At 46.1% G+C, this 25,116-nt stretch overlaps 1 protein-coding gene across 1 annotated transcript in view; it reads left to right on the forward strand.

The window, feature by feature from the left end:
* Nucleotides 1-443: 443 nt before the first annotated feature.
* The window catches only part of LOC137411844 (protein serrate), a 67,864-nt gene continuing 43,191 nt past the window's right edge, over nucleotides 444-25,116 (forward strand). The window contains exons 1-3 of the mRNA XM_068097129.2: nucleotides 444-649; nucleotides 22,068-22,364; nucleotides 23,087-23,126. Coding sequence (XP_067953230.1) covers nucleotides 587-649; nucleotides 22,068-22,364; nucleotides 23,087-23,126 — 400 coding nt within the window. The 5' untranslated portion in view covers nucleotides 444-586. The remainder of the gene's footprint in view (nucleotides 650-22,067; nucleotides 22,365-23,086; nucleotides 23,127-25,116) is intronic.

A 25,116-nucleotide genomic window follows, 5' to 3' on the forward strand; every position in this document is an offset into this window, starting at 1 on the left:
GATTCGAACCTTCGAGGCGAGTGTGTGTACTTCTCGGCCGTCCTGCCAGCCCAACACCCCTGACTATAGTATCAATTATTGTGTTTCTCAAACTGCGTCCTTCGCCCCCACCCCTCCCCCACTCTACCCCACCTGCCACGCTACAATACCTGTATTGATTTCTGTAACACATGAAGCACCTGTATTATCGGACAGCTCTGTGGAAGGGAGTGGTGCAATGCATCAAGGTGATTTCAGCTCGGACTCGATTGTGTTGGGGAATTTGAACCAAAAATTCCGATGTTGCAACTTTATCGAAGAATTAACCGATTGTTAAATGGTTATTAAACGAGGTACGTCCCATTGTTTCCTTCCCAGCATCTTTGATAACGCCTCCTCCTCCGTCCCCATGCAGTCATCCCTCCCCAACCTTCCTCCTTTATCTCCTCCCAACCCACAGCTGCGAGAGTGCGAGTTCACATCCCTCTGCCCTCTCGCTCTCTTTCTCTCTCTCCATCTCATCAAATCCGCTCTGTCGCTCTCCCTTCATGGACGGTTCTCGCTTACCTTCCCCGATCCCTGAAAGTAGAGAAAATCTCCCGAAAACATGAAGATAACATCGAGCACCATCATCTCGGCGATATTGCTGCTCTGCGCCTTGCTATGGAAGGTAGGGGAAAACAAAAGACACACACACGTACACACGCACACACATATAGACACACATACACACACACATATACACACACACACACACACGTACACACACACACACACACACACACACACACACACGCACACACACACACACACACGTACACACATACACACATATAAACACATGCACACATACACACACATATATAAACACACATGCACACATACAAATAAACACACACACACACACACACACACATACACACACACACACACACACACACACACACACACACACATATATATATATATATATATATATATATATATATATATATATATATATATATATATACATACACACACACACACACACACATATATATATATACACACACACACACACACATATATACACACACACACACACATACACACACACATACAGACGCACACACACACATACAAATAAGCACACACACACATACACACATATATATGCACACACACACATACATATGCACACACACACACATACACACGCACACACACACATAAATATAAACACACACATATACACATACACATAAACACACACACATAAACATACACATGCACACACATACACACACACACACACACACGCATACACACATACATACACATAAACACACAAACATACACACACACATACACACATGCACACGCACACACACATAAACATACACACAAACATACACACACACACACACACACACACACACACACACACACATACACACGCACACACACATACACATGCTTACTTTTTCGCACACACACACGCACACACATATACACACACACACACACACACAATTTGGGCATGCAAACAGCAAAAGAGGTACCAGAATGGACTACACATACTGAGAGATAAATGTTGATTAATATGTTTTGTAATATTACAAAGTGAGATCAATATGTAACTGAGAGATGTTATGTTTTGTTGATTAATATTGTTAATTTTATGTTTTTTTATTGTTCCCCATCTACATTTAAACAGATTGGACGATTCCCCCATTTAAAAAGATTGGACGATTCCCCCATATAAACAGGTTATATGATTCCCCACACAAACAGGTTATATGATTCCCCATTCAAACAGGTTATATGATTCCCCATTCAAACAGGTTATATGATTCCCCCATATAAACAGGTTAGATGATTCCCCCGATTTAGACACGTTAGATGATCCCCGTATTTAGACAGGTTAGATGATCCCCCTATTTTGACAGTTTAGATGATCCCCCTATTTTTTACAGGTGAGATGATCCCCCCATTTAAATACAAACAGGTTCGATGATTCCCCCATATAAACAGGTTAGATGATCCCCCTATTTTGACAGGTTAGATGATCACCCTTATTTAGACAGGTTAGATGATCCCCCTATATCGACAGGTTAGATGATCCCCCTATTTTGACAGTTTAGATGATCCAACTATTTTGACAGGTTAGAATGTTAGATGATTCCCCTATTAAGACAGGTGAGATGATCCCCCCCATATAAACAGGTTGGATTATTCCCCCATATCAACAGGTTGGATAATCCCCCCATATAAACAGGTTATATGATTCCCCCATATAAACAGGTTAGATGATTCCCCCATATAAACAGGTGAGATGATCCCCCCCCATATAAACAGGTTGGATTATTCCCCCATATGAACAGGTTGGATGATTCCCCCATATAAACAGGTTAGATGATTCCCCCATATAAACACGTTAGATGATTCCCCCGATTTAGACACGTTAGATGATCCCCGTATTTAGACAGGTTAGATGATCCCCCTATTTTGACAGGTTAGATGATCCCCATATTTTTACAGGTTAGATGATTCCCCTATTTAAATATAAACAGGTTCGATGATCCCCGTATTTAGACAGGTTAGATGATCCCCCTATTTTTACAGGTTAGATGATTCCCCTATTTAAATATAAACAGGTTCGATGATTCCCCCATATAAATAGGTGAGATGATCCCCCCATATAAACAGGTTGGATTATTCCCCCATATGAACAGGTTGGATGATTCCCCCATATAAACAGGTTAGATGATTCCCCCTATTTAGACACGTTAGATGATCCCCCTATTTTGACAGTTTAGATGATCCCCCTATTTAGACAGGTTAGATGATACCCCTTTTTTTACAGGTTCGATGATCCCCCTATTTAGACAGGTGAGATGATACCCCTATTTTGACAGGTTATATGATCCCCCTATATAGACAGGTTGGACGATTCCCCTATTTAGACAGGTTAGATGATCCTCCTATTTTGACAGGTTAGCTGATCCCCCTATTTTTACAGGTTAGATGATCCCCCTATTTAAATATAAACAGGTTCGATGATTCCCCCATATAAATAGGTGAGATGATCCCCCCCTATAAACAGGTAAGATGATTCCCCCATATAAACAGGTTAGATGATCCCCCTATTTTGCCAGGTGAGATGATCCCCCTATTTTGACAGTTTAGATGATCCCCCTATTTTTACAGGTGAGATGATCCCCCCATTTAAATACAAACAGGTTCGATGATTCCCCCATATAAACAGGTTAGATGATCCCCCTATTTTGACAGGTTAGATGATCACCCTTATTTAGACAGGTTAGATGATCCCCCTATTTTGACAGTTTAGATGATCCACCTATTTTGACAGGTTAGAATGTTAGATGATTCCCCTATTAAGACAGGTTAGATGATCCTCCTATTTTGACAGGTTAGAAGATCCCTCTATTTTGACAGGTTAGATGATCCCTCTATTTCGACAGGTGAGATGATTCCCCTATTTAGACAGGTTGGATGATCCCCCTATATAGACAGGTTAGATGATCCCCCCTAATTAGACAGGTTAGATGATCCCCCTATATAGACAGGTCAGATGATCCCCCCATTTTGACAGTTTAGATGATCCACCTATTTTGACAGGTTAGATGATCCCCCTATTTTGACAGGTTAGATGATCCCCCTATTTTGACAGGTTAGATGATCCCCCCTATTTAGACAGGTTAGATGATCCCCCTATATAGACAGGTTAGATGATCCCCCTATTTTGACAGTTGAGATGATCCACCTATTTTGACACGCTAGATGATCCCCGTATTTTGACAGGCTAGATGATCCCCCTATTTTGACAGGTTAGATGATCCCCCTATTTAGACAGGTTGGATGATCCCTCTATTTTGACAGGTGAGATGATTCCCCTATTTAGACAGGTTAGATGATTCCCCAATATAGACAGGTCAGATGATTCCCCTATTTAGACAGGTTAGATGATCCCCCTATATAGACAGGTTAGATGATCCCCATATTTAGACAGGTTAGATGATCCCCCTATTTAGACAGGTTAGATGATCCCCCTATTCTGACATGTGAGATGATTCCCCGATTTAGACAGGTTAGATGATTCCCCTATATAGACAGGACAGATGATTCCCCTATTTAGACAGGTTAGATGATCCCCCTATTTTGACACGTTAGATGATCCCCCTATTTTGTCAGGTTAGATGATCCCCCAATTTAGACAGGTTAGATGATCCCCCTATTTTGACATGTGAGATGATTCCCCTATTTAGACAGGTGAGATGATTCCCCTATATAGACAGGTCAGATGATTCCCCTATTTAGACAGGTTAGATGATCCCTCTATTTTGACAGGTTAGATGATCCCCCTATTTTGACACGTTAGATGAGTCCCCTCTTTAGACAGGTTAGATGATCCCCCTATTTTGACACGTTAGATGAGTCCCCTATTTAGACAGGTTACATGATCCCTCTATTTTGACAGGTGAGATGATCCCTCTATTTTGACAGGTTACATGATCCCCCTATTTTGACAGGTTACATGATCCTTCTATTTTGACAGGTGAGATGATCCCTCTATTTTGACAGGATAGATGATTCGCCTATTTTGACAGGTTAGATGAATCCCCCATTTAGACAGGTTAGATGATTCCCCTATTTTGACAGGTTCGATGATTCCCCTATTTTGACAGGTCAGATGATCCCCCTATTTTGACAGGTTGGATGATCCCTCTATTTAGACAGGTTGGGTGATCCCCCTATTTTGACAGGTTTGATGATTCCCCTGTTTTGACAGGTTAGATGATTCCCCTATTTTGACAGGTTAGATGCTTCCCCTATTTTGACAGGTCAGATGATCCCCCTATTTTGACAGGTTAGATGATCCCGCTATTTAGACAGGTTAGATGATCCCCGATTTAGACAGGTTAGATGATCCCCCTATTTTGACAGGTTAGATGATCCCTCTATTTCGACAGGTTAGATGATCCCCCTATTTCGACAGGTTAGATGATCCCCCTATATAGACAGGTTAGACGATTCCCCTATTTTGACATGTTAGATGATTCCCCTATTTTGACAGGTTAGATGCTTCCCCTATTTTGACAGGTCAGATGATTCCCCTATTTGGACAGGTTAGATGATCCCCATATTTTGACATGTTAGATGATCCCCCTATTTTGACAGGTTAAATGATTCCCCTATTTTGACAGGTTAGATGATCCCCCTATTTCGACAGGTTAGATGATTCCCCTATTTAGACAGGTCAGATGATTCCCCTATTTAGACAGGTTAGATGATTCTCCTATTTAGACAGGTTAGATGATCCCTCTATTTTGACAGGTTAGATGATCCCCCTATTTTGACAGGTTAGATGATCCCCCTATATAGACAGGTTGGACGATTCCCCTATTTAGACAGGTTAGATGATCCTCCTATTTTGACAGGGTAGCTGATCCCCCTATTTAAATATAAACAGGTTCGATGATTCCCCCATATAAATAGGTGAGATGATCCCCCCATATAAACAGGTTCGATGATTCCCCCATATAAATAGGTGAGATGATCCCCCCATATAAACAGGTTAGATGATTCCCCCATATAAACAGGTTAGATGATCCCCCTATTTTGACAGGTATGAAGATCCCCCTATTTTGACAGTTTAGATGATCCCCTATTTTTACAGGTGAGATGATCCCCCATTTAAATACAAACAGGTTCGATGATTCCCCCATATAAACAGGTTAGATGATCCCCCTATTTTGACAGGTTAGATGATCACCCCTATTTAGACAGGTTAGATGATCCCCCTATATCGACAGGTGAGCTGATTCCCCTTTTTAGACAGGTTAGATGATCCTCCTATTTTGACAGGTTAGAAGATCCCTCTATATTGACAGGTTAGATGATCCCTCTATTTCGACAGGTTAGATGATTCCCCTATTTAGACAGGTTGGATGATCCCCCTATATAGACAGGTTAGATGATCCCCCCTATTTAGACAGGTTAGATGATCCCCCTATATAGACAGGTCAGATGATCCCCCTATTTTGACAGTTTAGATGATCCACCTATTTTGACAGGTTAGATGATCCCCCCTATTTAGACAGGTTAGATGATCCCCCTATATAGACAGGTTAGATGATCCCCCTATTATGACATGCAAGATGATCCACCTATTTTGACATGCAAGATGATCCCTGTATTTTGACAGGTTAGATGATCCCCCTATTTTGCCAGGTTAGATGATCCCCCTATTTAGACAGGTTGGATGATCCCTCTATTTTGACAGGTGAGATGATTCCCCTATTTAGACAGGTTAGATGATTCCCCTATATAGACAGGTCAGATGATTCCCCTATTTAGACAGGTTAGATGATCCCTCTATTTTGACAGGTTAGATGATCCCCCTATTTTGACATGTGAGATGATTCCCCGATTTAGACAGGTTAGATGATTCCCCTATATAGACAGGTCAGATGATTCCCCGATTTAGACAGGTTAGATGATTCCCCTATATAAACAGGTCAGATGATTCCCCTATTTAGACAGGTTAGATGATCCCCCTATTTTGACAGGTTAGATGATCCCCCTATTTTGACAGGTTAGAGGATCCCCCAATTTAGACAGGTTAGATGATCCCCCTATTTTGACAGGTTAGATGATCCCCCTATTTTGACAGGTTAGATGATCCCCCTATTTTGACAGGTTAGATGATTCCCCTATTTTGACAGGTTACATGATCCCTCTATCTTGACAGGTTAGATGATCCCTCCATTTTGACAGGTTACATGATCCCCCTATTTTGACAGGTTACATGATCCTTCTATTTTGACAGGTGAGATGATCCCTCTATTTTGACAGGATAGATGATTCGCCTATTTTGACAGGTTAGATGATTCGCCTATTTTGACAGGTTAGATGAATCCCCCATTTAGACAGGTTAGATGATTCCCCTATTTTGACAGGTTAGATGATTCCCCTATTTTGACAGGTCAGATGATCCCCCTATTTTGACAGGTTGGATGATCCCTCTATTTAGACAGGTTGGGTGATCCCCCTATTTTGACAGGTTTGATGTTTCCCCTCATTTGACAGGTTAGATGATCCCCCTATTTTGACAGGTTAGATGATCACCCCTATTTAGACAGGTTAGATGATCCCCCTATATCGACAGGTTAGATGATCCCCCTATTTTGACAGTTTAGATGATCCACCTATTTTGACAGGTTAGAATGTTAGATGATTCCCCCATTAAGACAGGTGAGCTGATTCCCCTATTTAGACAGGTTAGATGATCCTCCTATTTTGACAGGTTAGAAGATCCCTCTATATTGACAGGTTAGATGATCCCTCTATTTCGACAGGTTAGATGATTCCCCTATTTAGACAGGTTGGATGATCCCCCTATATAGACAGGTTAGATGATCCCCCCTATTTAGACAGGTTAGATGATCCCCCTATATAGACAGGTCAGATGATCCCCCTATTTTGACAGTTTAGATGATCCACCTATTTTGACAGGTTAGATGATCCCCCTATTTTGACAGGTTAGATGATCCCCCTATTTTGACAGGTTAGATGATCCCCCCTATTTAGACAGGTTAGATGATCCCCCTATATAGACAGGTTAGATGATCACCCTATTTTGACAGTTTAGATGATCCACCTATTTTGACACGCAAGATGATCCCCGTATTTTGACAGGTTAGATGATCCCCCTATTTTGCCAGGTTAGATGATCCCCCTATTTAGACAGGTTGGATGATCCCTCTATTTTGACAGGTGAGATGATTCCCCTATTTAGACAGGTTAGATGATTCCCCTATATAGACAGGTCAGATGATTCCCCTATTTAGACAGGTTAGATGATCCCTCTATTTTGACAGGTTAGATGATCCCCCTATTTTGACATGTGAGAGGATTCCCCGATTTAGACAGGTTAGATGATTCCCCTATATAGACAGGTCAGATGATTCCCCGATTTAGACAGGTTGGATGATTCCCCTATATAAACAGGTCAGATGATTCCCCTATTTAGACAGGTTAGATGATCCCCCTATTTTGACAGGTTAGATGATCCCCCTATTTTGACAGGTTAAAGGATCCCCCAATTTAGACAGGTTAGATGATCCCTCTATTTTGACAGGTTAGATGATCCCCCTATTTTGACAGGTTAGATGATTCCCCTATTTTGACAGGTTACATGATCCCTCTATCTTGACAGGTTAGATGATCCCTCCATTTTGACAGGTTACATGATCCCCATATTTTGACAGGTTACATGATCCTTCTATTTTGACAGGTGAGATGATCCCTCTATTTTGACAGGATAGATGATTCGCCTATTTTGACAGGTTAGATGATTCGCCTATTTTGACAGGTTAGATGAATCCCCCATTTAGACAGGTTAGATGATTCCCCTATTTTGACAGGTTAGATGATTCCCCTATTTTGACAGGTCAGATGATCCCCCTATTTTGACAGATTGGATGATCCCTCTATTTAGACAGGTTGGGTGATCCCCCTATTTTGACAGGTTTGATGTTTCCCCTATTTTGACAGGTTAGATGATTCCCCTATTTTGACAGGTTAGATGATCACCCCTATTTTGACAGGTTAGATGATCCCCCTATTTTGACAGGTTAGATGATCCCGTTATTTAGACAGGTTAGATGATCCCTGATTTAGACAGGTTAGATGATCCCCCTATTTTGACAGGTTAGATGATCCCCCTATTTCGACAGGTTAGATGATCCCCCTATTTCGACAGGTTAGATGATCCCCCTATATAGACAGGTTAAACGATTCCCCTATTTTGACAGGTTAGATGATTCCCCTATATCGACAGGTTAGATGATTACCCTATTTGGACAGGTTAGATGATCCCCATATTTTGACTGGTTAGATGATCCCCCTATTTTGACAGGTTAGATGATTCCCCTATTTCGACAGGTTAGATGATTCCCCTATTTAGACAGGTCAGATGATTCCCCTATTTAGACAGGTTAGATGATTCTCCTATTTAGACAGGTTAGATGATCCCTCTATTTTGACAGGTTAGATGATCCCTATATTTTGACAGGTTAGATGATCCCTATATTTTGACAGGTTAGATGATCCCCCTTTCTAGACAGGTTAGATGATCCCCGATTATACAGGTTAGATGATCCCCCTATTTCGACAGGTTAGATGATCCCCCTATTTAGACAGGTTAGATGATCCCACTATATAGACAGGTTAGATGATCCTCCTATTTAGACAGGTTAGATGATCCCCCTATTTTGACAGCTTAGATGATCCATCTATTTAGACAGGTTAGAGGATCCCTCTATTTTGACAGGTTAGATGATCCCCCTATTTTGACAGATTAGATGACCCCCCTATTTAGCCAGGTTAGATGATCCACCTATTTAGACAGGTTAGATGATCCTCCCTATATAGACAGGTGAGATGATCCCCCTATTTAGACAGGTTAGATGATCCCACTATATAGACAGGTTAGATGATCCCCCTATTTAGAGAAGTTAGATGATTCCCCTATTTAGACAGGTTGGATGATCCCCCGATATAGACAGGTGAGATGATTCCCCTATTAAGACAGGTTAGATGATCCCCCTATTTAGACAGGTTAGATGATCCCCCTATTTAGACAGGTTAGATGATCCCCCTATATAGACAGGTTAGATGATCCCCCTATTTAGACAGGTTAGATGATCCCCCTATTTTGACAGGTGAGATGATTCCCCTTTTAAGACAGGTTAGATGATCCCCCTATTTAGACAGGTTAGATGATCCCCCTATTTAGACAGGTTAGATGATCCCCCTATTTTGACAGCTTAGATGATCCATCTATTTAGACAGGTTGGAGGATCCCTCTATTTTGACAGGTTAGATGATCCCCCTATTTTGACAGATTAGATGACCCCCTTATTTAGACAGGTTAGATGATCCACCTATTTAGACAGGTTAGATGATCCTCCCTATATAGACAGGTTAGACGATCCCCCTATTTAGACAGGTTAGATGATCCCACTATATAGACAGGTTCGATGATCCCCCTATGTAGAGAGGTTAGATGATTCCCCTATTTAGACAGGTTGGATGATCCCTCGATATAGACAGGTGAGATGATTCCCCTATTAAGACAGGTTAGATGATCCCCCTATTTAGACAGGTGAGATGATCCCCCTATTTTGACAGGTTAGATGATCCCCCTGTATTGACAGGTTAGATGATTCCCCTATTTAGACAGGTTGGATGATCCCCCTATATAGACAGGTGAGATGATTCCCCTATTAAGACAGGTTAGATGATCCCCCTATTTAGACAGGTTAGATGATCCCCCTATTTAGACAGGTTAGATGATCCCCCTATATAGACAGGTTAGATGATCCCCGATTATACAGGTTAGATGATCCCCCTATTTCGACAGGTTAGATGATCCCCCTATTTAGACAGGTTAGATGATCCCGCTATATAGACAGGTTAGATGATCCTCCTATTTAGACAGGTTAGATGATCCCCCTATATTGACAGGTTAGATGATCCCCCTATTTTGACAGCTTAGATGATCCATCTATTTAGACAGGTTGGAGGATCCCTCTATTTTGACAGGTTAGATGATCCCCCTATTTTGACAGATTAGATGATCCATCTATTTAGACAGGTTGGAGGATCCCTCTATTTTGACAGGTTAGATGATCCCCCTATTTTGACAGATTAGATGACCCCCTTATTTAGACAGGTTAGATGATCCCCCTATTTTGACAGGTTGGATGATCCCCCTATTTTGACAGCTTAGATGATCCATCTATTTAGACAGGTTGGAGGATCCCTCTATTTTGACAGGTTAGATGATCCCCCTATTTTGACAGATTAGATGACCCCCTTATTTAGACAGGTTAGATGATCCCCCTATTTTGACAGGTTGGATGATCCCCCTATATAGACAGGTGAGATGATTCCCCTATTAAGACAGGTTAGATGATCCCCCTATTTAGACAGGTTAGATGATCCCGCTATATAGACAGGTTAGATGATCCTCCTATTTAGACAGGTTAGATGATCCCCCTATTTTGACAGCTTAGATGATCCATCTATTTAGACAGGTTAGAGGATCCCTCTATTTTGACAGGTTAGATGATCCCCCTATTTTGACAGATTAGATGACCCCCCTATTTTGACAGGTTGGATGATCCCCCTATATAGACAGGTTAGATGATCCCCCTATTTTGACAGGTTGGATGATCCCCCTATATAGACAGGTGAGATGATTCCCCTATTAAGACAGGTTAGATGATCCCCCTATTTAGACAGGTTAGATGATCCCGCTATATAGACAGGTTAGATGATCCTCCTATTTAGACAGGTTAGATGATCCCCCTATTTTGACAGCTTAGATGATCCATCTATTTAGACAGGTTAGAGGATCCCTCTATTTTGACAGGTTAGATGATCCCTCTATTTTGACAGATTAGATGACCCCCCTATTTAGCCAGGTTAGATGATCCACCTATTTAGACAGGTTAGATGATCCTCCCTATATAGACAGGTGAGATGATCCCCCTATTTAGACAGGTTAGATGATCCCACTATATAGACAGGTTAGATGATCCCCCTATTTAGAGAGGTTAGATGATTCCCCTATTTAGACAGGTTGGATGATCCCCCGATATAGACAGGTGAGATGATTCCCCTATTAAGACAGGTTAGATGATCCCCCTATTTAGACAGGTTAGATGATCCCCCTATTTAGACAGGTCAGATGATCCCCCTATATAGACAGGTTAGATGATCCCCCTATTTAGACAGGTTAGATGATCCCCCTATTTTGACAGGTGAGATGATTCCCCTTTTAAGACAGGTTAGATGATCCCCCTATTTAGACAGGTTAGATGATCCCCCTATTTAGACAGGTTAGATGATCCCCCTATTTTGACAGCTTAGATGATCCATCTATTTAGACAGGTTGGAGGATCCCTCTATTTTGACAGGTTAGATGATCCCCCTATTTTGACAGATTAGATGACCCCCTTATTTAGACAGGTTAGATGATCCACCTATTTAGACAGGTTAGATGATCCTCCCTATATAGACAGGTTAGACGATCCCCCTATTTAGACAGGTTAGATGATCCCACTATATAGACAGGTTAGATGATCCCCCTATGTAGAGAGGTTAGATGATTCCCCTATTTAGACAGGTTGGATGATCCCTCGATATAGACAGGTGAGATGATTCCCCTATTAAGACAGGTTAGATGATCCCCCTATTTAGACAGGTGAGATGATCCCCCTATTTTGACAGGTTAGATGATCCCCCTATTTAGACAGGTTAGATGATCCCCCTATATAGACAGGTTAGATGATCCCCCTATTTAGACAGGTTAGATGATCCCCCTATTTTGACAGGTGAGATGATTCCCCTTTTAAGACAGGTTAGATGATCCCCCTATTTAGACAGGTTAGATGATCCCCCTATTTAGACAGGTTAGATGATCCCCCTATTTTGACAGCTTAGATGATCCATCTATTTAGACAGGTTGGAGGATCCCTCTATTTTGACAGGTTAGATGATCCCCCTATTTTGACAGATTAGATGACCCCCTTATTTAGACAGGTTAGATGATCCACCTATTTAGACAGGTTAGATGATCCTCCCTATATAGACAGGTTAGACGATCCCCCTATTTAGACAGGTTAGATGATCCCACTATATAGACAGGTTAGATGATCCCCCTATGTAGAGAGGTTAGATGATTCCCCTATTTAGACAGGTTGGATGATCCCTCGATATAGACAGGTGAGATGATTCCCCTATTAAGACAGGTTAGATGATCCCCCTATTTAGACAGGTGAGATGATCCCCCTATTTTGACAGGTTAGATGATCCCCCTGTATTGACAGGTTAGATGATTCCCCTATTTAGACAGGTTGGATGATCCCCCTATATAGACAGGTGAGATGATTCCCCTATTAAGACAGGTTAGATGATCCCCCTATTTAGACAGGTTAGATGATCCCCCTATTTAGACAGGTTAGATGATCCCCCTATTTAGAGAGGTTAGATGATTCCCCTATTTAGACAGGTTGGATGATCCCCCTATTTCGACAGGTGAGATGATTCCCCTATTAAGACAGGTTAGATGATCCCCCTATTTAGACAGGTTAGATGATCCCCCTATATAGACAGGTTAGATGATCCCCCTATTTAGACAGGTTAGGTGATCCCCCTATTTAGACAGGTTAGATGATTCCCCTATTTAGACAGGTTAGATGATCCCCCTATATGGATAGGTTGGATGATCCCCCTATTTAGACAGGTTGGATGATCCCCCTATTTTGACAGGTTAGATGATCCCCAGATTTAGATAGGTTAGATGATGCCCCTACATAGACAGGTTAGATGATCCCCATATTTTGCCAGGTTCGATGATCCACCTATTTTGACAGGTTAGATGATCCCCCTATTTTGACAGGTTAGATGATCCCCCTATTTTGACAAGTTAGATGATCCCCCTATTTTGACAGGTGAGATGATCCCCCTATTTTGACAGGTGAGATGATCCCCCTATTTTGACAGGTTAGATGATCCCCCTGTTTTGACAGGTTAGATGATCCCCCTATTTAGACAGGTTGGATGATCCCCCGATATAGACAGGTGAGATGATTCCCCTATTTTGACAGGTTTGATGATCCCTCTACTTTGATAGGTTAGATGATCCCCCTATTTTGACAGTTTCGATGATCCCCCTATTTTGACAGGTTAGATGATCCCCCTATTTTGACAGGATAGACCGGGCGGCATATTTTGTTTTGTTTTTCGTGTTCTTATCTATTGCACATTGGGACATGAATGTGGTATTTTTCGGCTTCTGCCAACGATCGCTTAGTGGTTGTTGGAGATACCTTGGGATCTTTATCATCCACCTGATAATGCTTTCAGATGGGACACCCGGCTTAATGTCTCAATAAACGAACCCACTCATCGATGCTTTGTCATCTGTTACTGACTTACAAAATAGTTTGGGTCCATAAGTTTGTGCAGTTAGTGTTAGTGGTTACTCTGTTTACCCTTCAGTTGATGTATCTACCCCTTACCTCCCTCCCTCACCCTCTCTCGGGCTCCATTGTGCAGGAAAAAGCTGAATGATCCATCACTGATTGATCACAGAAACACACAAACTAAATAATGAATGCTCGGAAATGTGTACTTTCCTCGCTCGTGCACCTCTGGCCCTTAGAGAATTCATTTTTCCCTGAACTGTTGTTGCATTCTTTGTTCAAGTCCCACAGATCATCAAATGTGATGTATTTATCAGGAAGTGTTGAAATCACTTTCTTTTCGCTTGTTGCGCACTTGGTAACGATATCTTCCTTGCATACTTTTATCTCCATGTCTTCTTGCTTTTCCCTTTACTGTCTGCTTCAAACAGACCGATAGAGTCGGCACGGTAGTTACTGCAAACCCGAACGCTTTTCATTTATTTACTTTCGCCATTGCGTGCTCCAAAGCTGGCAGGATGGCCGTGCCGGTGCGCCCACTCACCTGTCTAACCTGTGTTCGGATCTCCCTCCAACTGTAAACTATCATCCCGGAGTTTCACGTACAGGGCGAGGCATCATCCAGGACATCACTCCAGGATGATAGTTTATAGTTGGAGGATCTCTCGGATGGACGTTAAGTTGGAAGACCCGTCGTCTGCCAGACCTGATTTGTAGATGTCAAAGATCCAATGGTGTTCTTCACGAAAAGTAGGCGAGTTATCGCCGGCACTATGAATTGCCGGCACCCCGGAGAAATTCCAAATTCCTACCCAAATCATCTTCTGCCAGAAGTTAAGCCTGGCAAGCTGATTCCAGAAAAATATGTTTTCTAAGAAAAGCTGCGACTGTCGTCGTTCCCCTTCGATTTCCCATCTCCCTCCAGCCCCACAATAAGGTGCAAGTAATTGGGACCCTGAATAAAAATACAAGATATTTATTTCATACAGTATACACCGGCCATTGTTGTTGCTCATCTTTGTTTCGCTTTCAACGTTGCTTCCTGTAATAGACAGAGGCATTTTCGTTTCACCACAATGAATATCGTTTTGCTCATCTTAGTAAGAAGTTCTTTTTCTCAAATGAGCGAAAACAGCCATTGCCATTCCAGCTGTCGTCATAATGATGTTCATTAAGCTGGCTGTCTCATTTTCCCTACATCTTACTATCATTCACCAAATGTCTGTCCGTCCGTCCGTCCGTCCGTTCCCAGGTACCGCAAAAACGGCTGAACCGATCGCAACGAAATTTTGGGTGGGTAATCCTGGGACCCCCTGGAGTAAAATAGGCTATATCGTTTGTCCAATTTTTACAATTTTCCAGTTTTTCCAAACACGATGGAATAATATTTACCGATATGAACAGTGATGTGGCTTTTATTGAAATTCTACAAATACTGTTTAGATTTTGATGATTTGCGTGTGATATGATTTAACGGATGTTTATATAAATCGTTTCAAATAAAAAAAAAAGCCTTCAATTTCTGATATTTTACCTTTTCATTTGGGCCTCCCAATTGAAGCCCCGCCCGTAGGGCAGGTACCGTTGCTGGTTTATAAAATGTGAATTTGCTTATGGGAAAATCCACATTGCTATTCACACCAATTTGCTTTAAAAAAAAAGGACCGATAGTCCTACAACGGCATAGCCGGGCTTGGATCTGCTGGGTGGAGGATCTGCTGTCCCCCTGTCATGTGACCAGATCCTCAGCTCTGATTGGTGGGCATTTGTGAGGGTCATCAATACATACATACACCGTTCGGACAGACAAACGCTGTTCCAGATGGCATTGTCCGACGGGCTATGCCGTAAAAATATGGCTGCCGAACCACGTGACCGTTGACGTCATCAATTTTTTTTATTCTCGACCAATTTATCCCTAGATCACACTCAAATTGCATACTGATCGGATCAAGCATGCTATATGTCGATTTATGATGTCACAAAGAAGGCACCTATGACATCATTAAAATATGTTATCCCCCATGGGGAGAACTTTACAATGAGCCACCTTTCAATTTTCTTTACACGTTGTGGTTTTTGGAGATAGAGGTCCAAAGTTTTTCGGTTTTTCCAAGATGGCGCCTGTACCACTTGACGTATGGTGTCATAAGTATCAGTATACAATTACCCAGGAGGAGGATCTCCGTCCAACTATCCTTTTGTCAAAAAAAACTATATAAAAAGTATGTAGTCCAAACTATATTCTGACTTGTGAAAATTTCTTTTTCGACGGAAGGGCCATACATACATACATACATACATACATACATACATACATACATACACGGGACGGACAGCCAAACCCTACGGGCTACACCATAAAAGAAAAAAGTGCACTTTATTGGGGACAATTCTTCATGAACTTGTCATAGTCAGGGCCCTTAGGGATATTTTGGGGCCGTTTGGTTCAAATTCTTCCAAAAGCACCAAATTTGGCCCAGATGTTGCCCATGCCATACTCTTTCGATTTTTGACGGGCGCCAAGACGGGCGCCTCCCCCCCACCCCCCCCTCGGGGGCCCCATATTGGCGAAATACTAAATGGCCGCCACCCGGATTAGAGGAAAATCAGTTAAATAACCAAAAGGGTTGGAATCATGTATGATACTGTAGCGGCTGCCGCTGGGGTTTCACAATCGCCTTGCACCTATCAAGGACGCGGAGCGATCACCATGCCGGGCTCGTCCAGGACGCCCGGGCAGGCCCGCGCTCAACTTGCCAGGCCTCGGTCGGGACGCCCGGGCATGCCCGGGCATGCCCGGGCAGGCTCGCCCTCAACTTGCCAGGCCGCAGCCAGGACGCTGGGCCACGCCCCCTGGCGCCGGGCCTGGGCAAACCCCCTGGGTTAATAGATATATATTGCTGACCGATAAACGGGTTTTCAGAGTGCCTGAGTGTTTGATTTCAATAAAGCAACTCAGATGAATTCCAGCTTTTTGTCGCGTCCATTCTTCTGATCGACGTGGGAGCCCCAGCTCCTTCATTGGTGACCTATCGACATGGACACGGCAGTCGCCCTTAAACTGCCTACCTTCTGGGAGGCTCACGCGGCAGTTTGGTTCGCACAGGCGGAGTCCCTGTTCGCCCTGCGAGGCATCACGGCCGACGACACCCGCTTCCACCATGTGGTAGCTGCGCTCGGGTCGGCTACAGCGGCCCGCGCCCTGAGCCTCCTCGAAAGCCCGCCAGCCGCTGACAAATACGGCGCGATTAAAAAGCTTCTCCTCGATGCTTTCGCCCTCCCATCGGCGGAACGCGCACGGCGCCTGCTCGAACTGCCTGAGCTCGGCGACACGCGCCCTTCCGAGCGAATGGACTACATGCTTTCACTGCTCGGCGAGCACTCTCCGGCATTCCTGTTCCGGGAGCTGTTCCTCCGTCAGCTGCCTAACCCGGTACGCCTCGCCCTGGCAAGCACGACGATCACAGATCCCCGGGCCCTTGCCAGAGAAGCCGACAAGATCTCCGCTGCAGGACGGCGCATCGCAGCGGCGACATGGGACCCACCGCCGTCCGACGCAACAACCATGGCGCCCGAGCACCCGGCACGGTCGACGGCCGAACTGCCGACGCAATTGGGGGCCGCTCTACCGTGCCGACCACCTCCACCCGACCAAGCGTGGTGTTACTATCATGCCAGGTTCGGACAAAAGGCCCGGACATGCCGACCCCCGTGCACCTTCGGCAGGCCGGGAAACGGCCGGGCCGGCGTTCATTACCAGCCATGAGCGCCGGCCATACGGGCAACTTACTGTTCATCACGGATAAAGCGTCCGGACGGCGCTTCCTGTGCGACACCGGCGCCCAACTGAGCGTCATACCCGCCTCTGACCAGGACAGGCAATCCGCGGTTTGCGGCCCCTCCTTAGTTGCGGCCAACGGATCGACTATCCGCACCTTCGGCCCGCGCAACGTCACCCTCTGCTTCGGCGGCCAACGCTTTGCTTGGACGTTTGTAACCGCCAACGTGCCCGTGGCTCTGCTAGGCGCCGACTTCCTCTGCGCACACGGACTGCTGGTGGACGTCCAACGGCGTCGTTTAATCAACGCTGAAACCTTCAGCTCCCTGGTATGCACATTGAGCAGCTCCGCGCCGACCGAGCTGGCATGCACCGTCCCGTCGGCGAACGAGTTTGCTCGCCTGCTCACGGAGTTCCCGGCCCTCACGCGGCCGACGTTTTCGGCCGTCGCAGTACGGCATGGGATCGAGCACCACATACCAACCACGGGCCCGCCGGTCTACGCCAGGGCCCGCCGCCTCGACCCAGCCAAGCTCGCCGTAGCGAAGGCCGAATTCGACGCGTTGGAGCACCTCGGCATCGTGCGGCGCTCCGATAGCGCGTGGGCCTCGCCACTGCACATCGTGCCAAAGCCGGGGGGTGGATGGCGCCCGTGTGGCGACTACCGCCGTCTGAATGACGCTACCACCCCCGACAGGTACCCGATCCCGCATATCCAAGACTTCTCCGCCCGTCTGGCGGGACGGGTCATTTTTTCGAAAATTGATCTCATACGGGGATATCACCAGGTACCTGTCAGGGCGGCCGACGTCCCTAAAACGGCAGTCATCACGCCGTTCGGCTTATTCGAATTCTTGCGGATGCCGTTTGGTCTCAAGAACGCGGCTCAGGCGTTCCAGCGCTTGATGGACGGCGTGATGCGTGACCTGCCGTTCCTTTTCGTTTACCTGGACGACATCCTCGTCGCCAGCACGTCCCGGGCCGAGCACCTCCTCCACCTCCGAACACTGTTCGAGCGCCTCAGCGAGCACGGCCTCATCGTCAACCCGGCCAAATGCCACTTCGGCACGACGGCCGTTGATTTTTTGGGCCACCACATCACCAAGAACGGGGCCGTGCCGCTGCCAACCAAGGTCGAGGCCATCACCACGTTCCCGCGTCCCCGCACCATAAAGGCCCTGCAGGAATTCCTGGGAATGGTGAATTTTTATCACCGCTTCGTGCCCCGCGCTGCTCACCTCATGCGGCCCCTCTACGACGCCCTCCGGGGCAAGCCGGCCAAGCACGACATCGCCTGGTCCGCAGCAATGGATGCGGCCTTCCAACGCTCAAAGCGGGCCCTCGCCGACGCAACACTGCTCGCTCACCCGGTGCTCAACGCTCCCATCGCCCTCACCACGGATGCCTCCGACTACGCGGTGGGCGCCGTACATGAGCAATGGGTGAACGGGGTTTGGCAGCCACTCGCTTTTTTCAGCCGGCAGCTCCGGCCGAATGAGCTCAAATACAGCACGTTTGACCGGGAGCTCCTCGGTCTACACCTGGCCGTCCGCCATTTCCGCCACCTCCTGGAGGGCCGACCTTTCACGGCGTTCGTCGACCACAAGCCGTTGATTTACGCCATGGCCAAGGTCACGGAGCCATGGTCGGCCCGCCAACAGCGCCACCTCTCCGCCGTGTCGGAGTTTACCACGGACATCCGGCACGTCGCCGGCAAAAACAACGCCGTGGCCGACTGTCTTTCCCGGGCCAGCGCGAACGCGGTCCACCTGGGCGTGGATTTTGCGCTTATGGCGGCGGACCAAACCACCGACTCCACGGTGCAAGCCCTCCGGGCGGCGGACACGGGCCTCCGCCTGGCCGACATCCCCTGCGCGGACACTGTCCTGCTCTGCGACGTCTCCCAAGGCCAGCCTTGCCCCATCGTGCCCGTCACCTGGCAACGCCGCATCTTCGCCTCCCTCCACGGCCTTTCCCACCCGGGCCGGAAAGCTTCCCAGAAGCTGGTGTCGGCGCGTTTCGTCTGGCACGGCCTTCGTCGGGACGTCCGCGATTGGACCAGCGCCTGCACGGCCTGCCAACGGGCCAAGGTCCACCGACACACCCAGGCCCCGCTGGCACCTTTCACCGTGCCCGAACGACGTTTCGACCACGTCAACGTGGATCTGGTGGGCCCCCTCCCCCCGTCACGGGGGTTCACACACCTGCTCACCATGGTGGACAGGACCACCAGGTGGCCGGAGGCCGTTCCCCTCGTCTCCACCACCACCGCCGACGTGGCGCAGGCTTTCATCGCCACCTGGGTCGCCCGCTTCGGCGCACCGGCAGACATCTCGTCAGACCGCGGACCACAGTTCACCTCCGAGCTGTGGGGCGCGGTCGCCCGCAACCTGGGGGTCAAGCTCCACCGTACTACGGCCTACCACCCCCAAGCAAACGGGTTGTGCGAGCGATTCCACCGCTCCATGAAGGTCGCGCTCATGGCCGGCCTTCAAGACGGCGGTTGGGCCGACCGGCTGCCGTGGGTCCTTTTGGGCCTTCGCACGGCCCCCAAGGAGGACCTCCAGGCATCCACCGCCGAGCTGGTCTATGGCCAGGTGCTACGCGTCCCGGGCGAATTCGTGCCCGACGCTACCAGTCCCTGGTCCGCAGCTCACCAGCGCTTGGACCTCCAGGAGGCCGCCCGACGGTTTGCCCCCGTGCCGACATCCCACCACGGTGACTCCCAGTCCTACGTCCCCCCAGCACTCCGCACAGCGGAGTATGTTTTTGTGCGTCACGACGCACATCGGTGGCCACTCCAGCCGCCGTACGACGGGCCCTTCCGGGTGCTACGACGGGACGACAAGTCGTTCGTCATCGACATCGGCGGCAGGTCGGACCGGATTACAGTGGACCGCCTCAAGCCGGCGCACGTGGACGTCGACCACCCACCACGGGTGGCCCTTCCGCCGCGGCGAGGCCGCCCCCTGTCCACGGGGCCCCCCACTCGACCGCCCACCACCTCACCGGACCCCCTCCCACGACCCGCCAGGGGTCGCTTCGGCCGGGTCATCAGGACCCCCCTCAAGTTGACCCTGCCGGTGCAAGTCGATTCTGGGGGGACGTGTGTAGCGGCTGCCGCTGGGGTTTCACAATCGCCTTGCACCTATCAAGGACGCGGAGCGATCACCATGCCGGGCTCGTCCAGGACGCCCGGGCAGGCCCGCGCTCAACTTGCCAGGCCTCGGTCGGGACGCCCGGGCATGCCCCCTGGCGCCGGGCCTGGGCAAACCCCCTGGGTTAATAGATATATATTGCTGACCGATAAACGGGTTTTCAGAGTGCCTGAGTGTTTGATTTCAATAAAGCAACTCAGATGAATTCCAGCTTTTTGTCGCGTCCATTCTTCTGATCGACGTGGGAGCCCCAGCTCCTTCAATACCACTTTTCATGGGTTTTCGAGGTCGAGGAATCCAATTATGATGTTATTTTGATGACTCGAGGTCAAGGTCAACCCTCAAGGTCATCTTAAAGGTCATTTTTGAGTCAAACCTGTCGTTTTTTGAGTTTTTTGTCAAGATTTACGTGAGGTTCACCATTTTATGTTTCTGGGTTGGGTTTTCGAACTCTGACCTTATTTTTGACAATTAGAGGAAATATTTACATGTCTATTTCCTAATTTTCAGGCATATGCAGTTCTTCAGTCTAATTACAAAGGTACGGATTTTGATGTTTTATGAACTGTATGCCATATCCTTGTGTTTAATTTTTGTGCGATCATGATCCGGGTTCATGTATACATGATTGTATACATGTCATAAATATGACGTCATAGGTCATGTGACCTGGCGGCCATATTGGATTTTATGAAAACCTTTAAAATGAATCCCTGCCTTCATTTTTCGATCGATTCATTTTGAACTTTGACCACTTATAGTACGCCATGTGATTGGACGCATATCCTAATGATGACGTCATAGCTCAGGTGACATGGCGGGATGGACCGGTATGGTCCCCGGATCATACCACCCTTGGCGCCCGTCAAAAATCGAAAGAGTATGGCATGGGCAACATCTGCGCCAAATTTGATGCTTTTGGAAGAATTTGAACCAAAATATCCCTAAGGGCCCTGACTATAAGTGTGTCTATGTTTTATTGCACCTGGTTGACTGTCAGGTGTCTGTCAACGGTGCTGTGTTTGTGTTGTTGTCATATTCTTCACACGGTACTAAAATAATAATAAGATAAGATTGCATGCTACTTGTTCTGATGGCAATGGAGACCTGATGATCAGCTCGTCCTTGTCTATTTGTCACCTCCAGGGTGGGTTTGCCGCTGGCTTCTTTGAACTGCGTGTCGTACGACTGGCGGCTGAAAGTGACCTCCCGTGTCCAGAACCCTGCGGTTTGTACGTCCAAGCTTGTCTGAAGCAGTTCCAGAGCAAGGTGACGGTGCGGGAAGCCTGCATCTATGGTGCAGATCGCACTCAGGTTTTGAGGCCCAGCGTGATACAGGACGGGGCTGAGAGGCCGGATGCCTTGATGACGCCGAGAATGACACCGGATTGGGCTGGAAGACCCGAGGCCTTGATCCAGATTGCCTTTCATTTTTCCTGGCCGGTGGGATTCTTCTTCTTCGTCTCACCGTATCGTTCGTTCGTTTTTTCCAGGCCGTGTTTATTATGAATTTTTCGAATGGCGATTCCATAGTCGCCAACATTGAGAGAAGTAAAAGCGGTAGCATTAAAAAGATCAGTGGTGCCATGGAGTGAAATGAAACTAGCGGAAAAGGGTCAGGGATAGGCCTATGATTACGCGGCATCTTGGGAAACCTACCAAATTGTGATATTAATACAAAGCTCTTAATAATTGGTCATTTAAACAAAACTATAAAGTTTCTTGCCATCTCCTTTCTGTAGCAAAGTGCTTGTTTGCAACTGGTATTTGAACGTAGGCCCTACGTGTTCCCAGGCGCATTGCCTACCGGTTCAGCTGCTGCCTTTATTTATGTCCTGCGAGGGTGGGGACACAGAGGCATTGGCATTGTGACACGCCAGTTCTCAGGCTGTTTTAGAGGTCACATATTTTGAACAATTGTGTGAACATTCCAAAAAAAGATGCCGGCAGATAGACAGTACAAGTATGGGAAGCAATTAGAATGACTTGTATAATTAGCACGGACAACTCGGAAGGACAATTTCTCAGGCTCCAGTTGTATTTTAGCTCGTGCAAAAATATTCCGATAAAAAAACCCCAATAATTCTGACTTGTTCAATAATTATGGGGCATGGCCACATTTAAACACTCTCCCGTCTTTTGTCTGCCTTGCCGTCCCTCTACAGCGCACGTTTGCCCTCATTCTGGAAATCCGAAACATCACCGGTAAGTCGATATGCACAAACATTTTGTTAAAATATTAAACCGCTGTCACGCGGTGTCATTACCTCCGCCACCAAAGGTGGATGGAGGTTGTGTTTTCACCCCTGTCTGTCTGTCAGTCCGTTTGTGAACAAAATATCTCGAAAAGTTGTGGACGGAATCGGACAGCATTTGGCAGAGATGTGGCGTATGTGACAAGGACGAAATGATTAGATTTTGGTGAAGACCCGGATCAGGATCCGGCTACTAGAATTTTTTAAAGCGATTCTTCACCATTCGGAGATTGGGCCAAAAACGATACATAGCAACATATCTCAAAAAGTTGTGGCAGGATTTGGACAAAACTTGTTGGACAGGTTGGGTGTCTGACAAGCACGATTCGTTTCGATTTTGGTGAAGATCTGAATATGGATTCGGATATGAGAATTATTTAATTTTTTAAGTGATTCTTCACCATTGGGAGATTGGGCCAAAAACGATACATAGCAGGATATCTCAAAAGTTATGGATGGATTTGGACGAAACCTGTTGGACAGGTTATTTTTGTGACAAGGAAGAATCGATTCAATTTTGGTGAAGATCTGAATATGGATTCGGATATGAGAATTATTTAATTTTTTAAGTGATTCTTCACCATTGGGAGATTGGGCCAAAAACGATACATAGCAGCATATCTCAAAAAGTTGTGGAAGGATTTGGACAAAACTTGTTGGACAGGTTGGGTGTCTGACAAGCACGATTCGTTTCGATTTTGGTGAAGATCTGAATATGGATTCGGATATGAGAATTATTTAATTTTTTAAGTGATTCTTCACCATTGGGGGATTGGGCCAAAAACGATACATAGCAGGACATCTCAAAAAGTTATGGATGGATTTGGACGAAACCTGTTGGACAGGTTATTTTTGTGACAAGGAAGAATCGATTCAATTTTGGTGAAGATCTGAATATGGATTCGGATATGAGAATTATTAAATTTTTTAAGTGATTCTTCACCATTGGGAGATTGGGCCAAAAACGATACATAGCAGCATATCTCAAAAAGTTGTGGAAGGATTTGGACAAAACTTGTTGGACAGGTTGGGTGTCTGACAAGCACGATTCGTTTCGATTTTGGTGAAGATCTGAATATGGATTCGGATATGAGAATTATTTAATTTTTTAAGTGATTCTTCACCATTGGGGGATTGGGCCAAAAACGATACATAGCAGGACATCTCAAAAAGTTATGGATGGATTTGGACGAAACCTGTTGGACAGGTTATTTTTGTGACAAGGAAGAATCGATTCAATTGTGGTGAAGATCCGGATCCGGATCCAGCTAGTAGAATTTTTAAAGTGATTCTTCACCATTGAATGATATGGCCAACCAGGCGGAGGTATGCTCGCTACTGACTGCCGTTCTATTTTTAACTGATGTCATGAATGCTCTGTCCAAGCACACGCAGCAATGTCATCAGAAATGTCTCAAAGTAGGGAATCCCATTCATGTATCTCACATGTCTTGTACAAAGATTGCTTACTTTTCTAGTCCTGTTATCCAAAGGTACGTTTTTGGTTCAAAAGTAGGTGCGCACTACCTCTGATTAGGAAGGTACAGAGGTAATGTGCATACCTTTGAGTTGTTTAGAGTGTAGGTTCGATTCCCGACCCGACTGTAAACTGTCCAGTTGGTGCTTGGCAGATAAGGTGTTGCATCACAAATTGTGACGTCTCTTGGATGGACGTTAAACAGGGTGTCCGGTCTGTTAGCATTAGGTGGTGGACCTTTTAGATCCAACAGTGTCTTTTGATGGAGTAGATGAGTTATTATTGGCACCATGGCGAAATTCCAGAAATCCCAACCCTGGGGTTCATCATCAAAAAAAGAAAAGGGAAGAGCACAAGACTCCTGACTCAGGAAGACAGTTCCACAGTTGATAAAAGATGGGTATGAAAGAATCGAGGTGAGTATTGAGTTTGGACTTGGAGTGGGTAAAATGGAAAGGGTTTC

Source organism: Myxine glutinosa, chromosome 11, assembly GCF_964187855.1.
Source record: "Myxine glutinosa chromosome 11, kmMyxGlut1.1, whole genome shotgun sequence".
Taxonomy (NCBI): Eukaryota; Metazoa; Chordata; class Myxini; order Myxiniformes; family Myxinidae; genus Myxine; species Myxine glutinosa.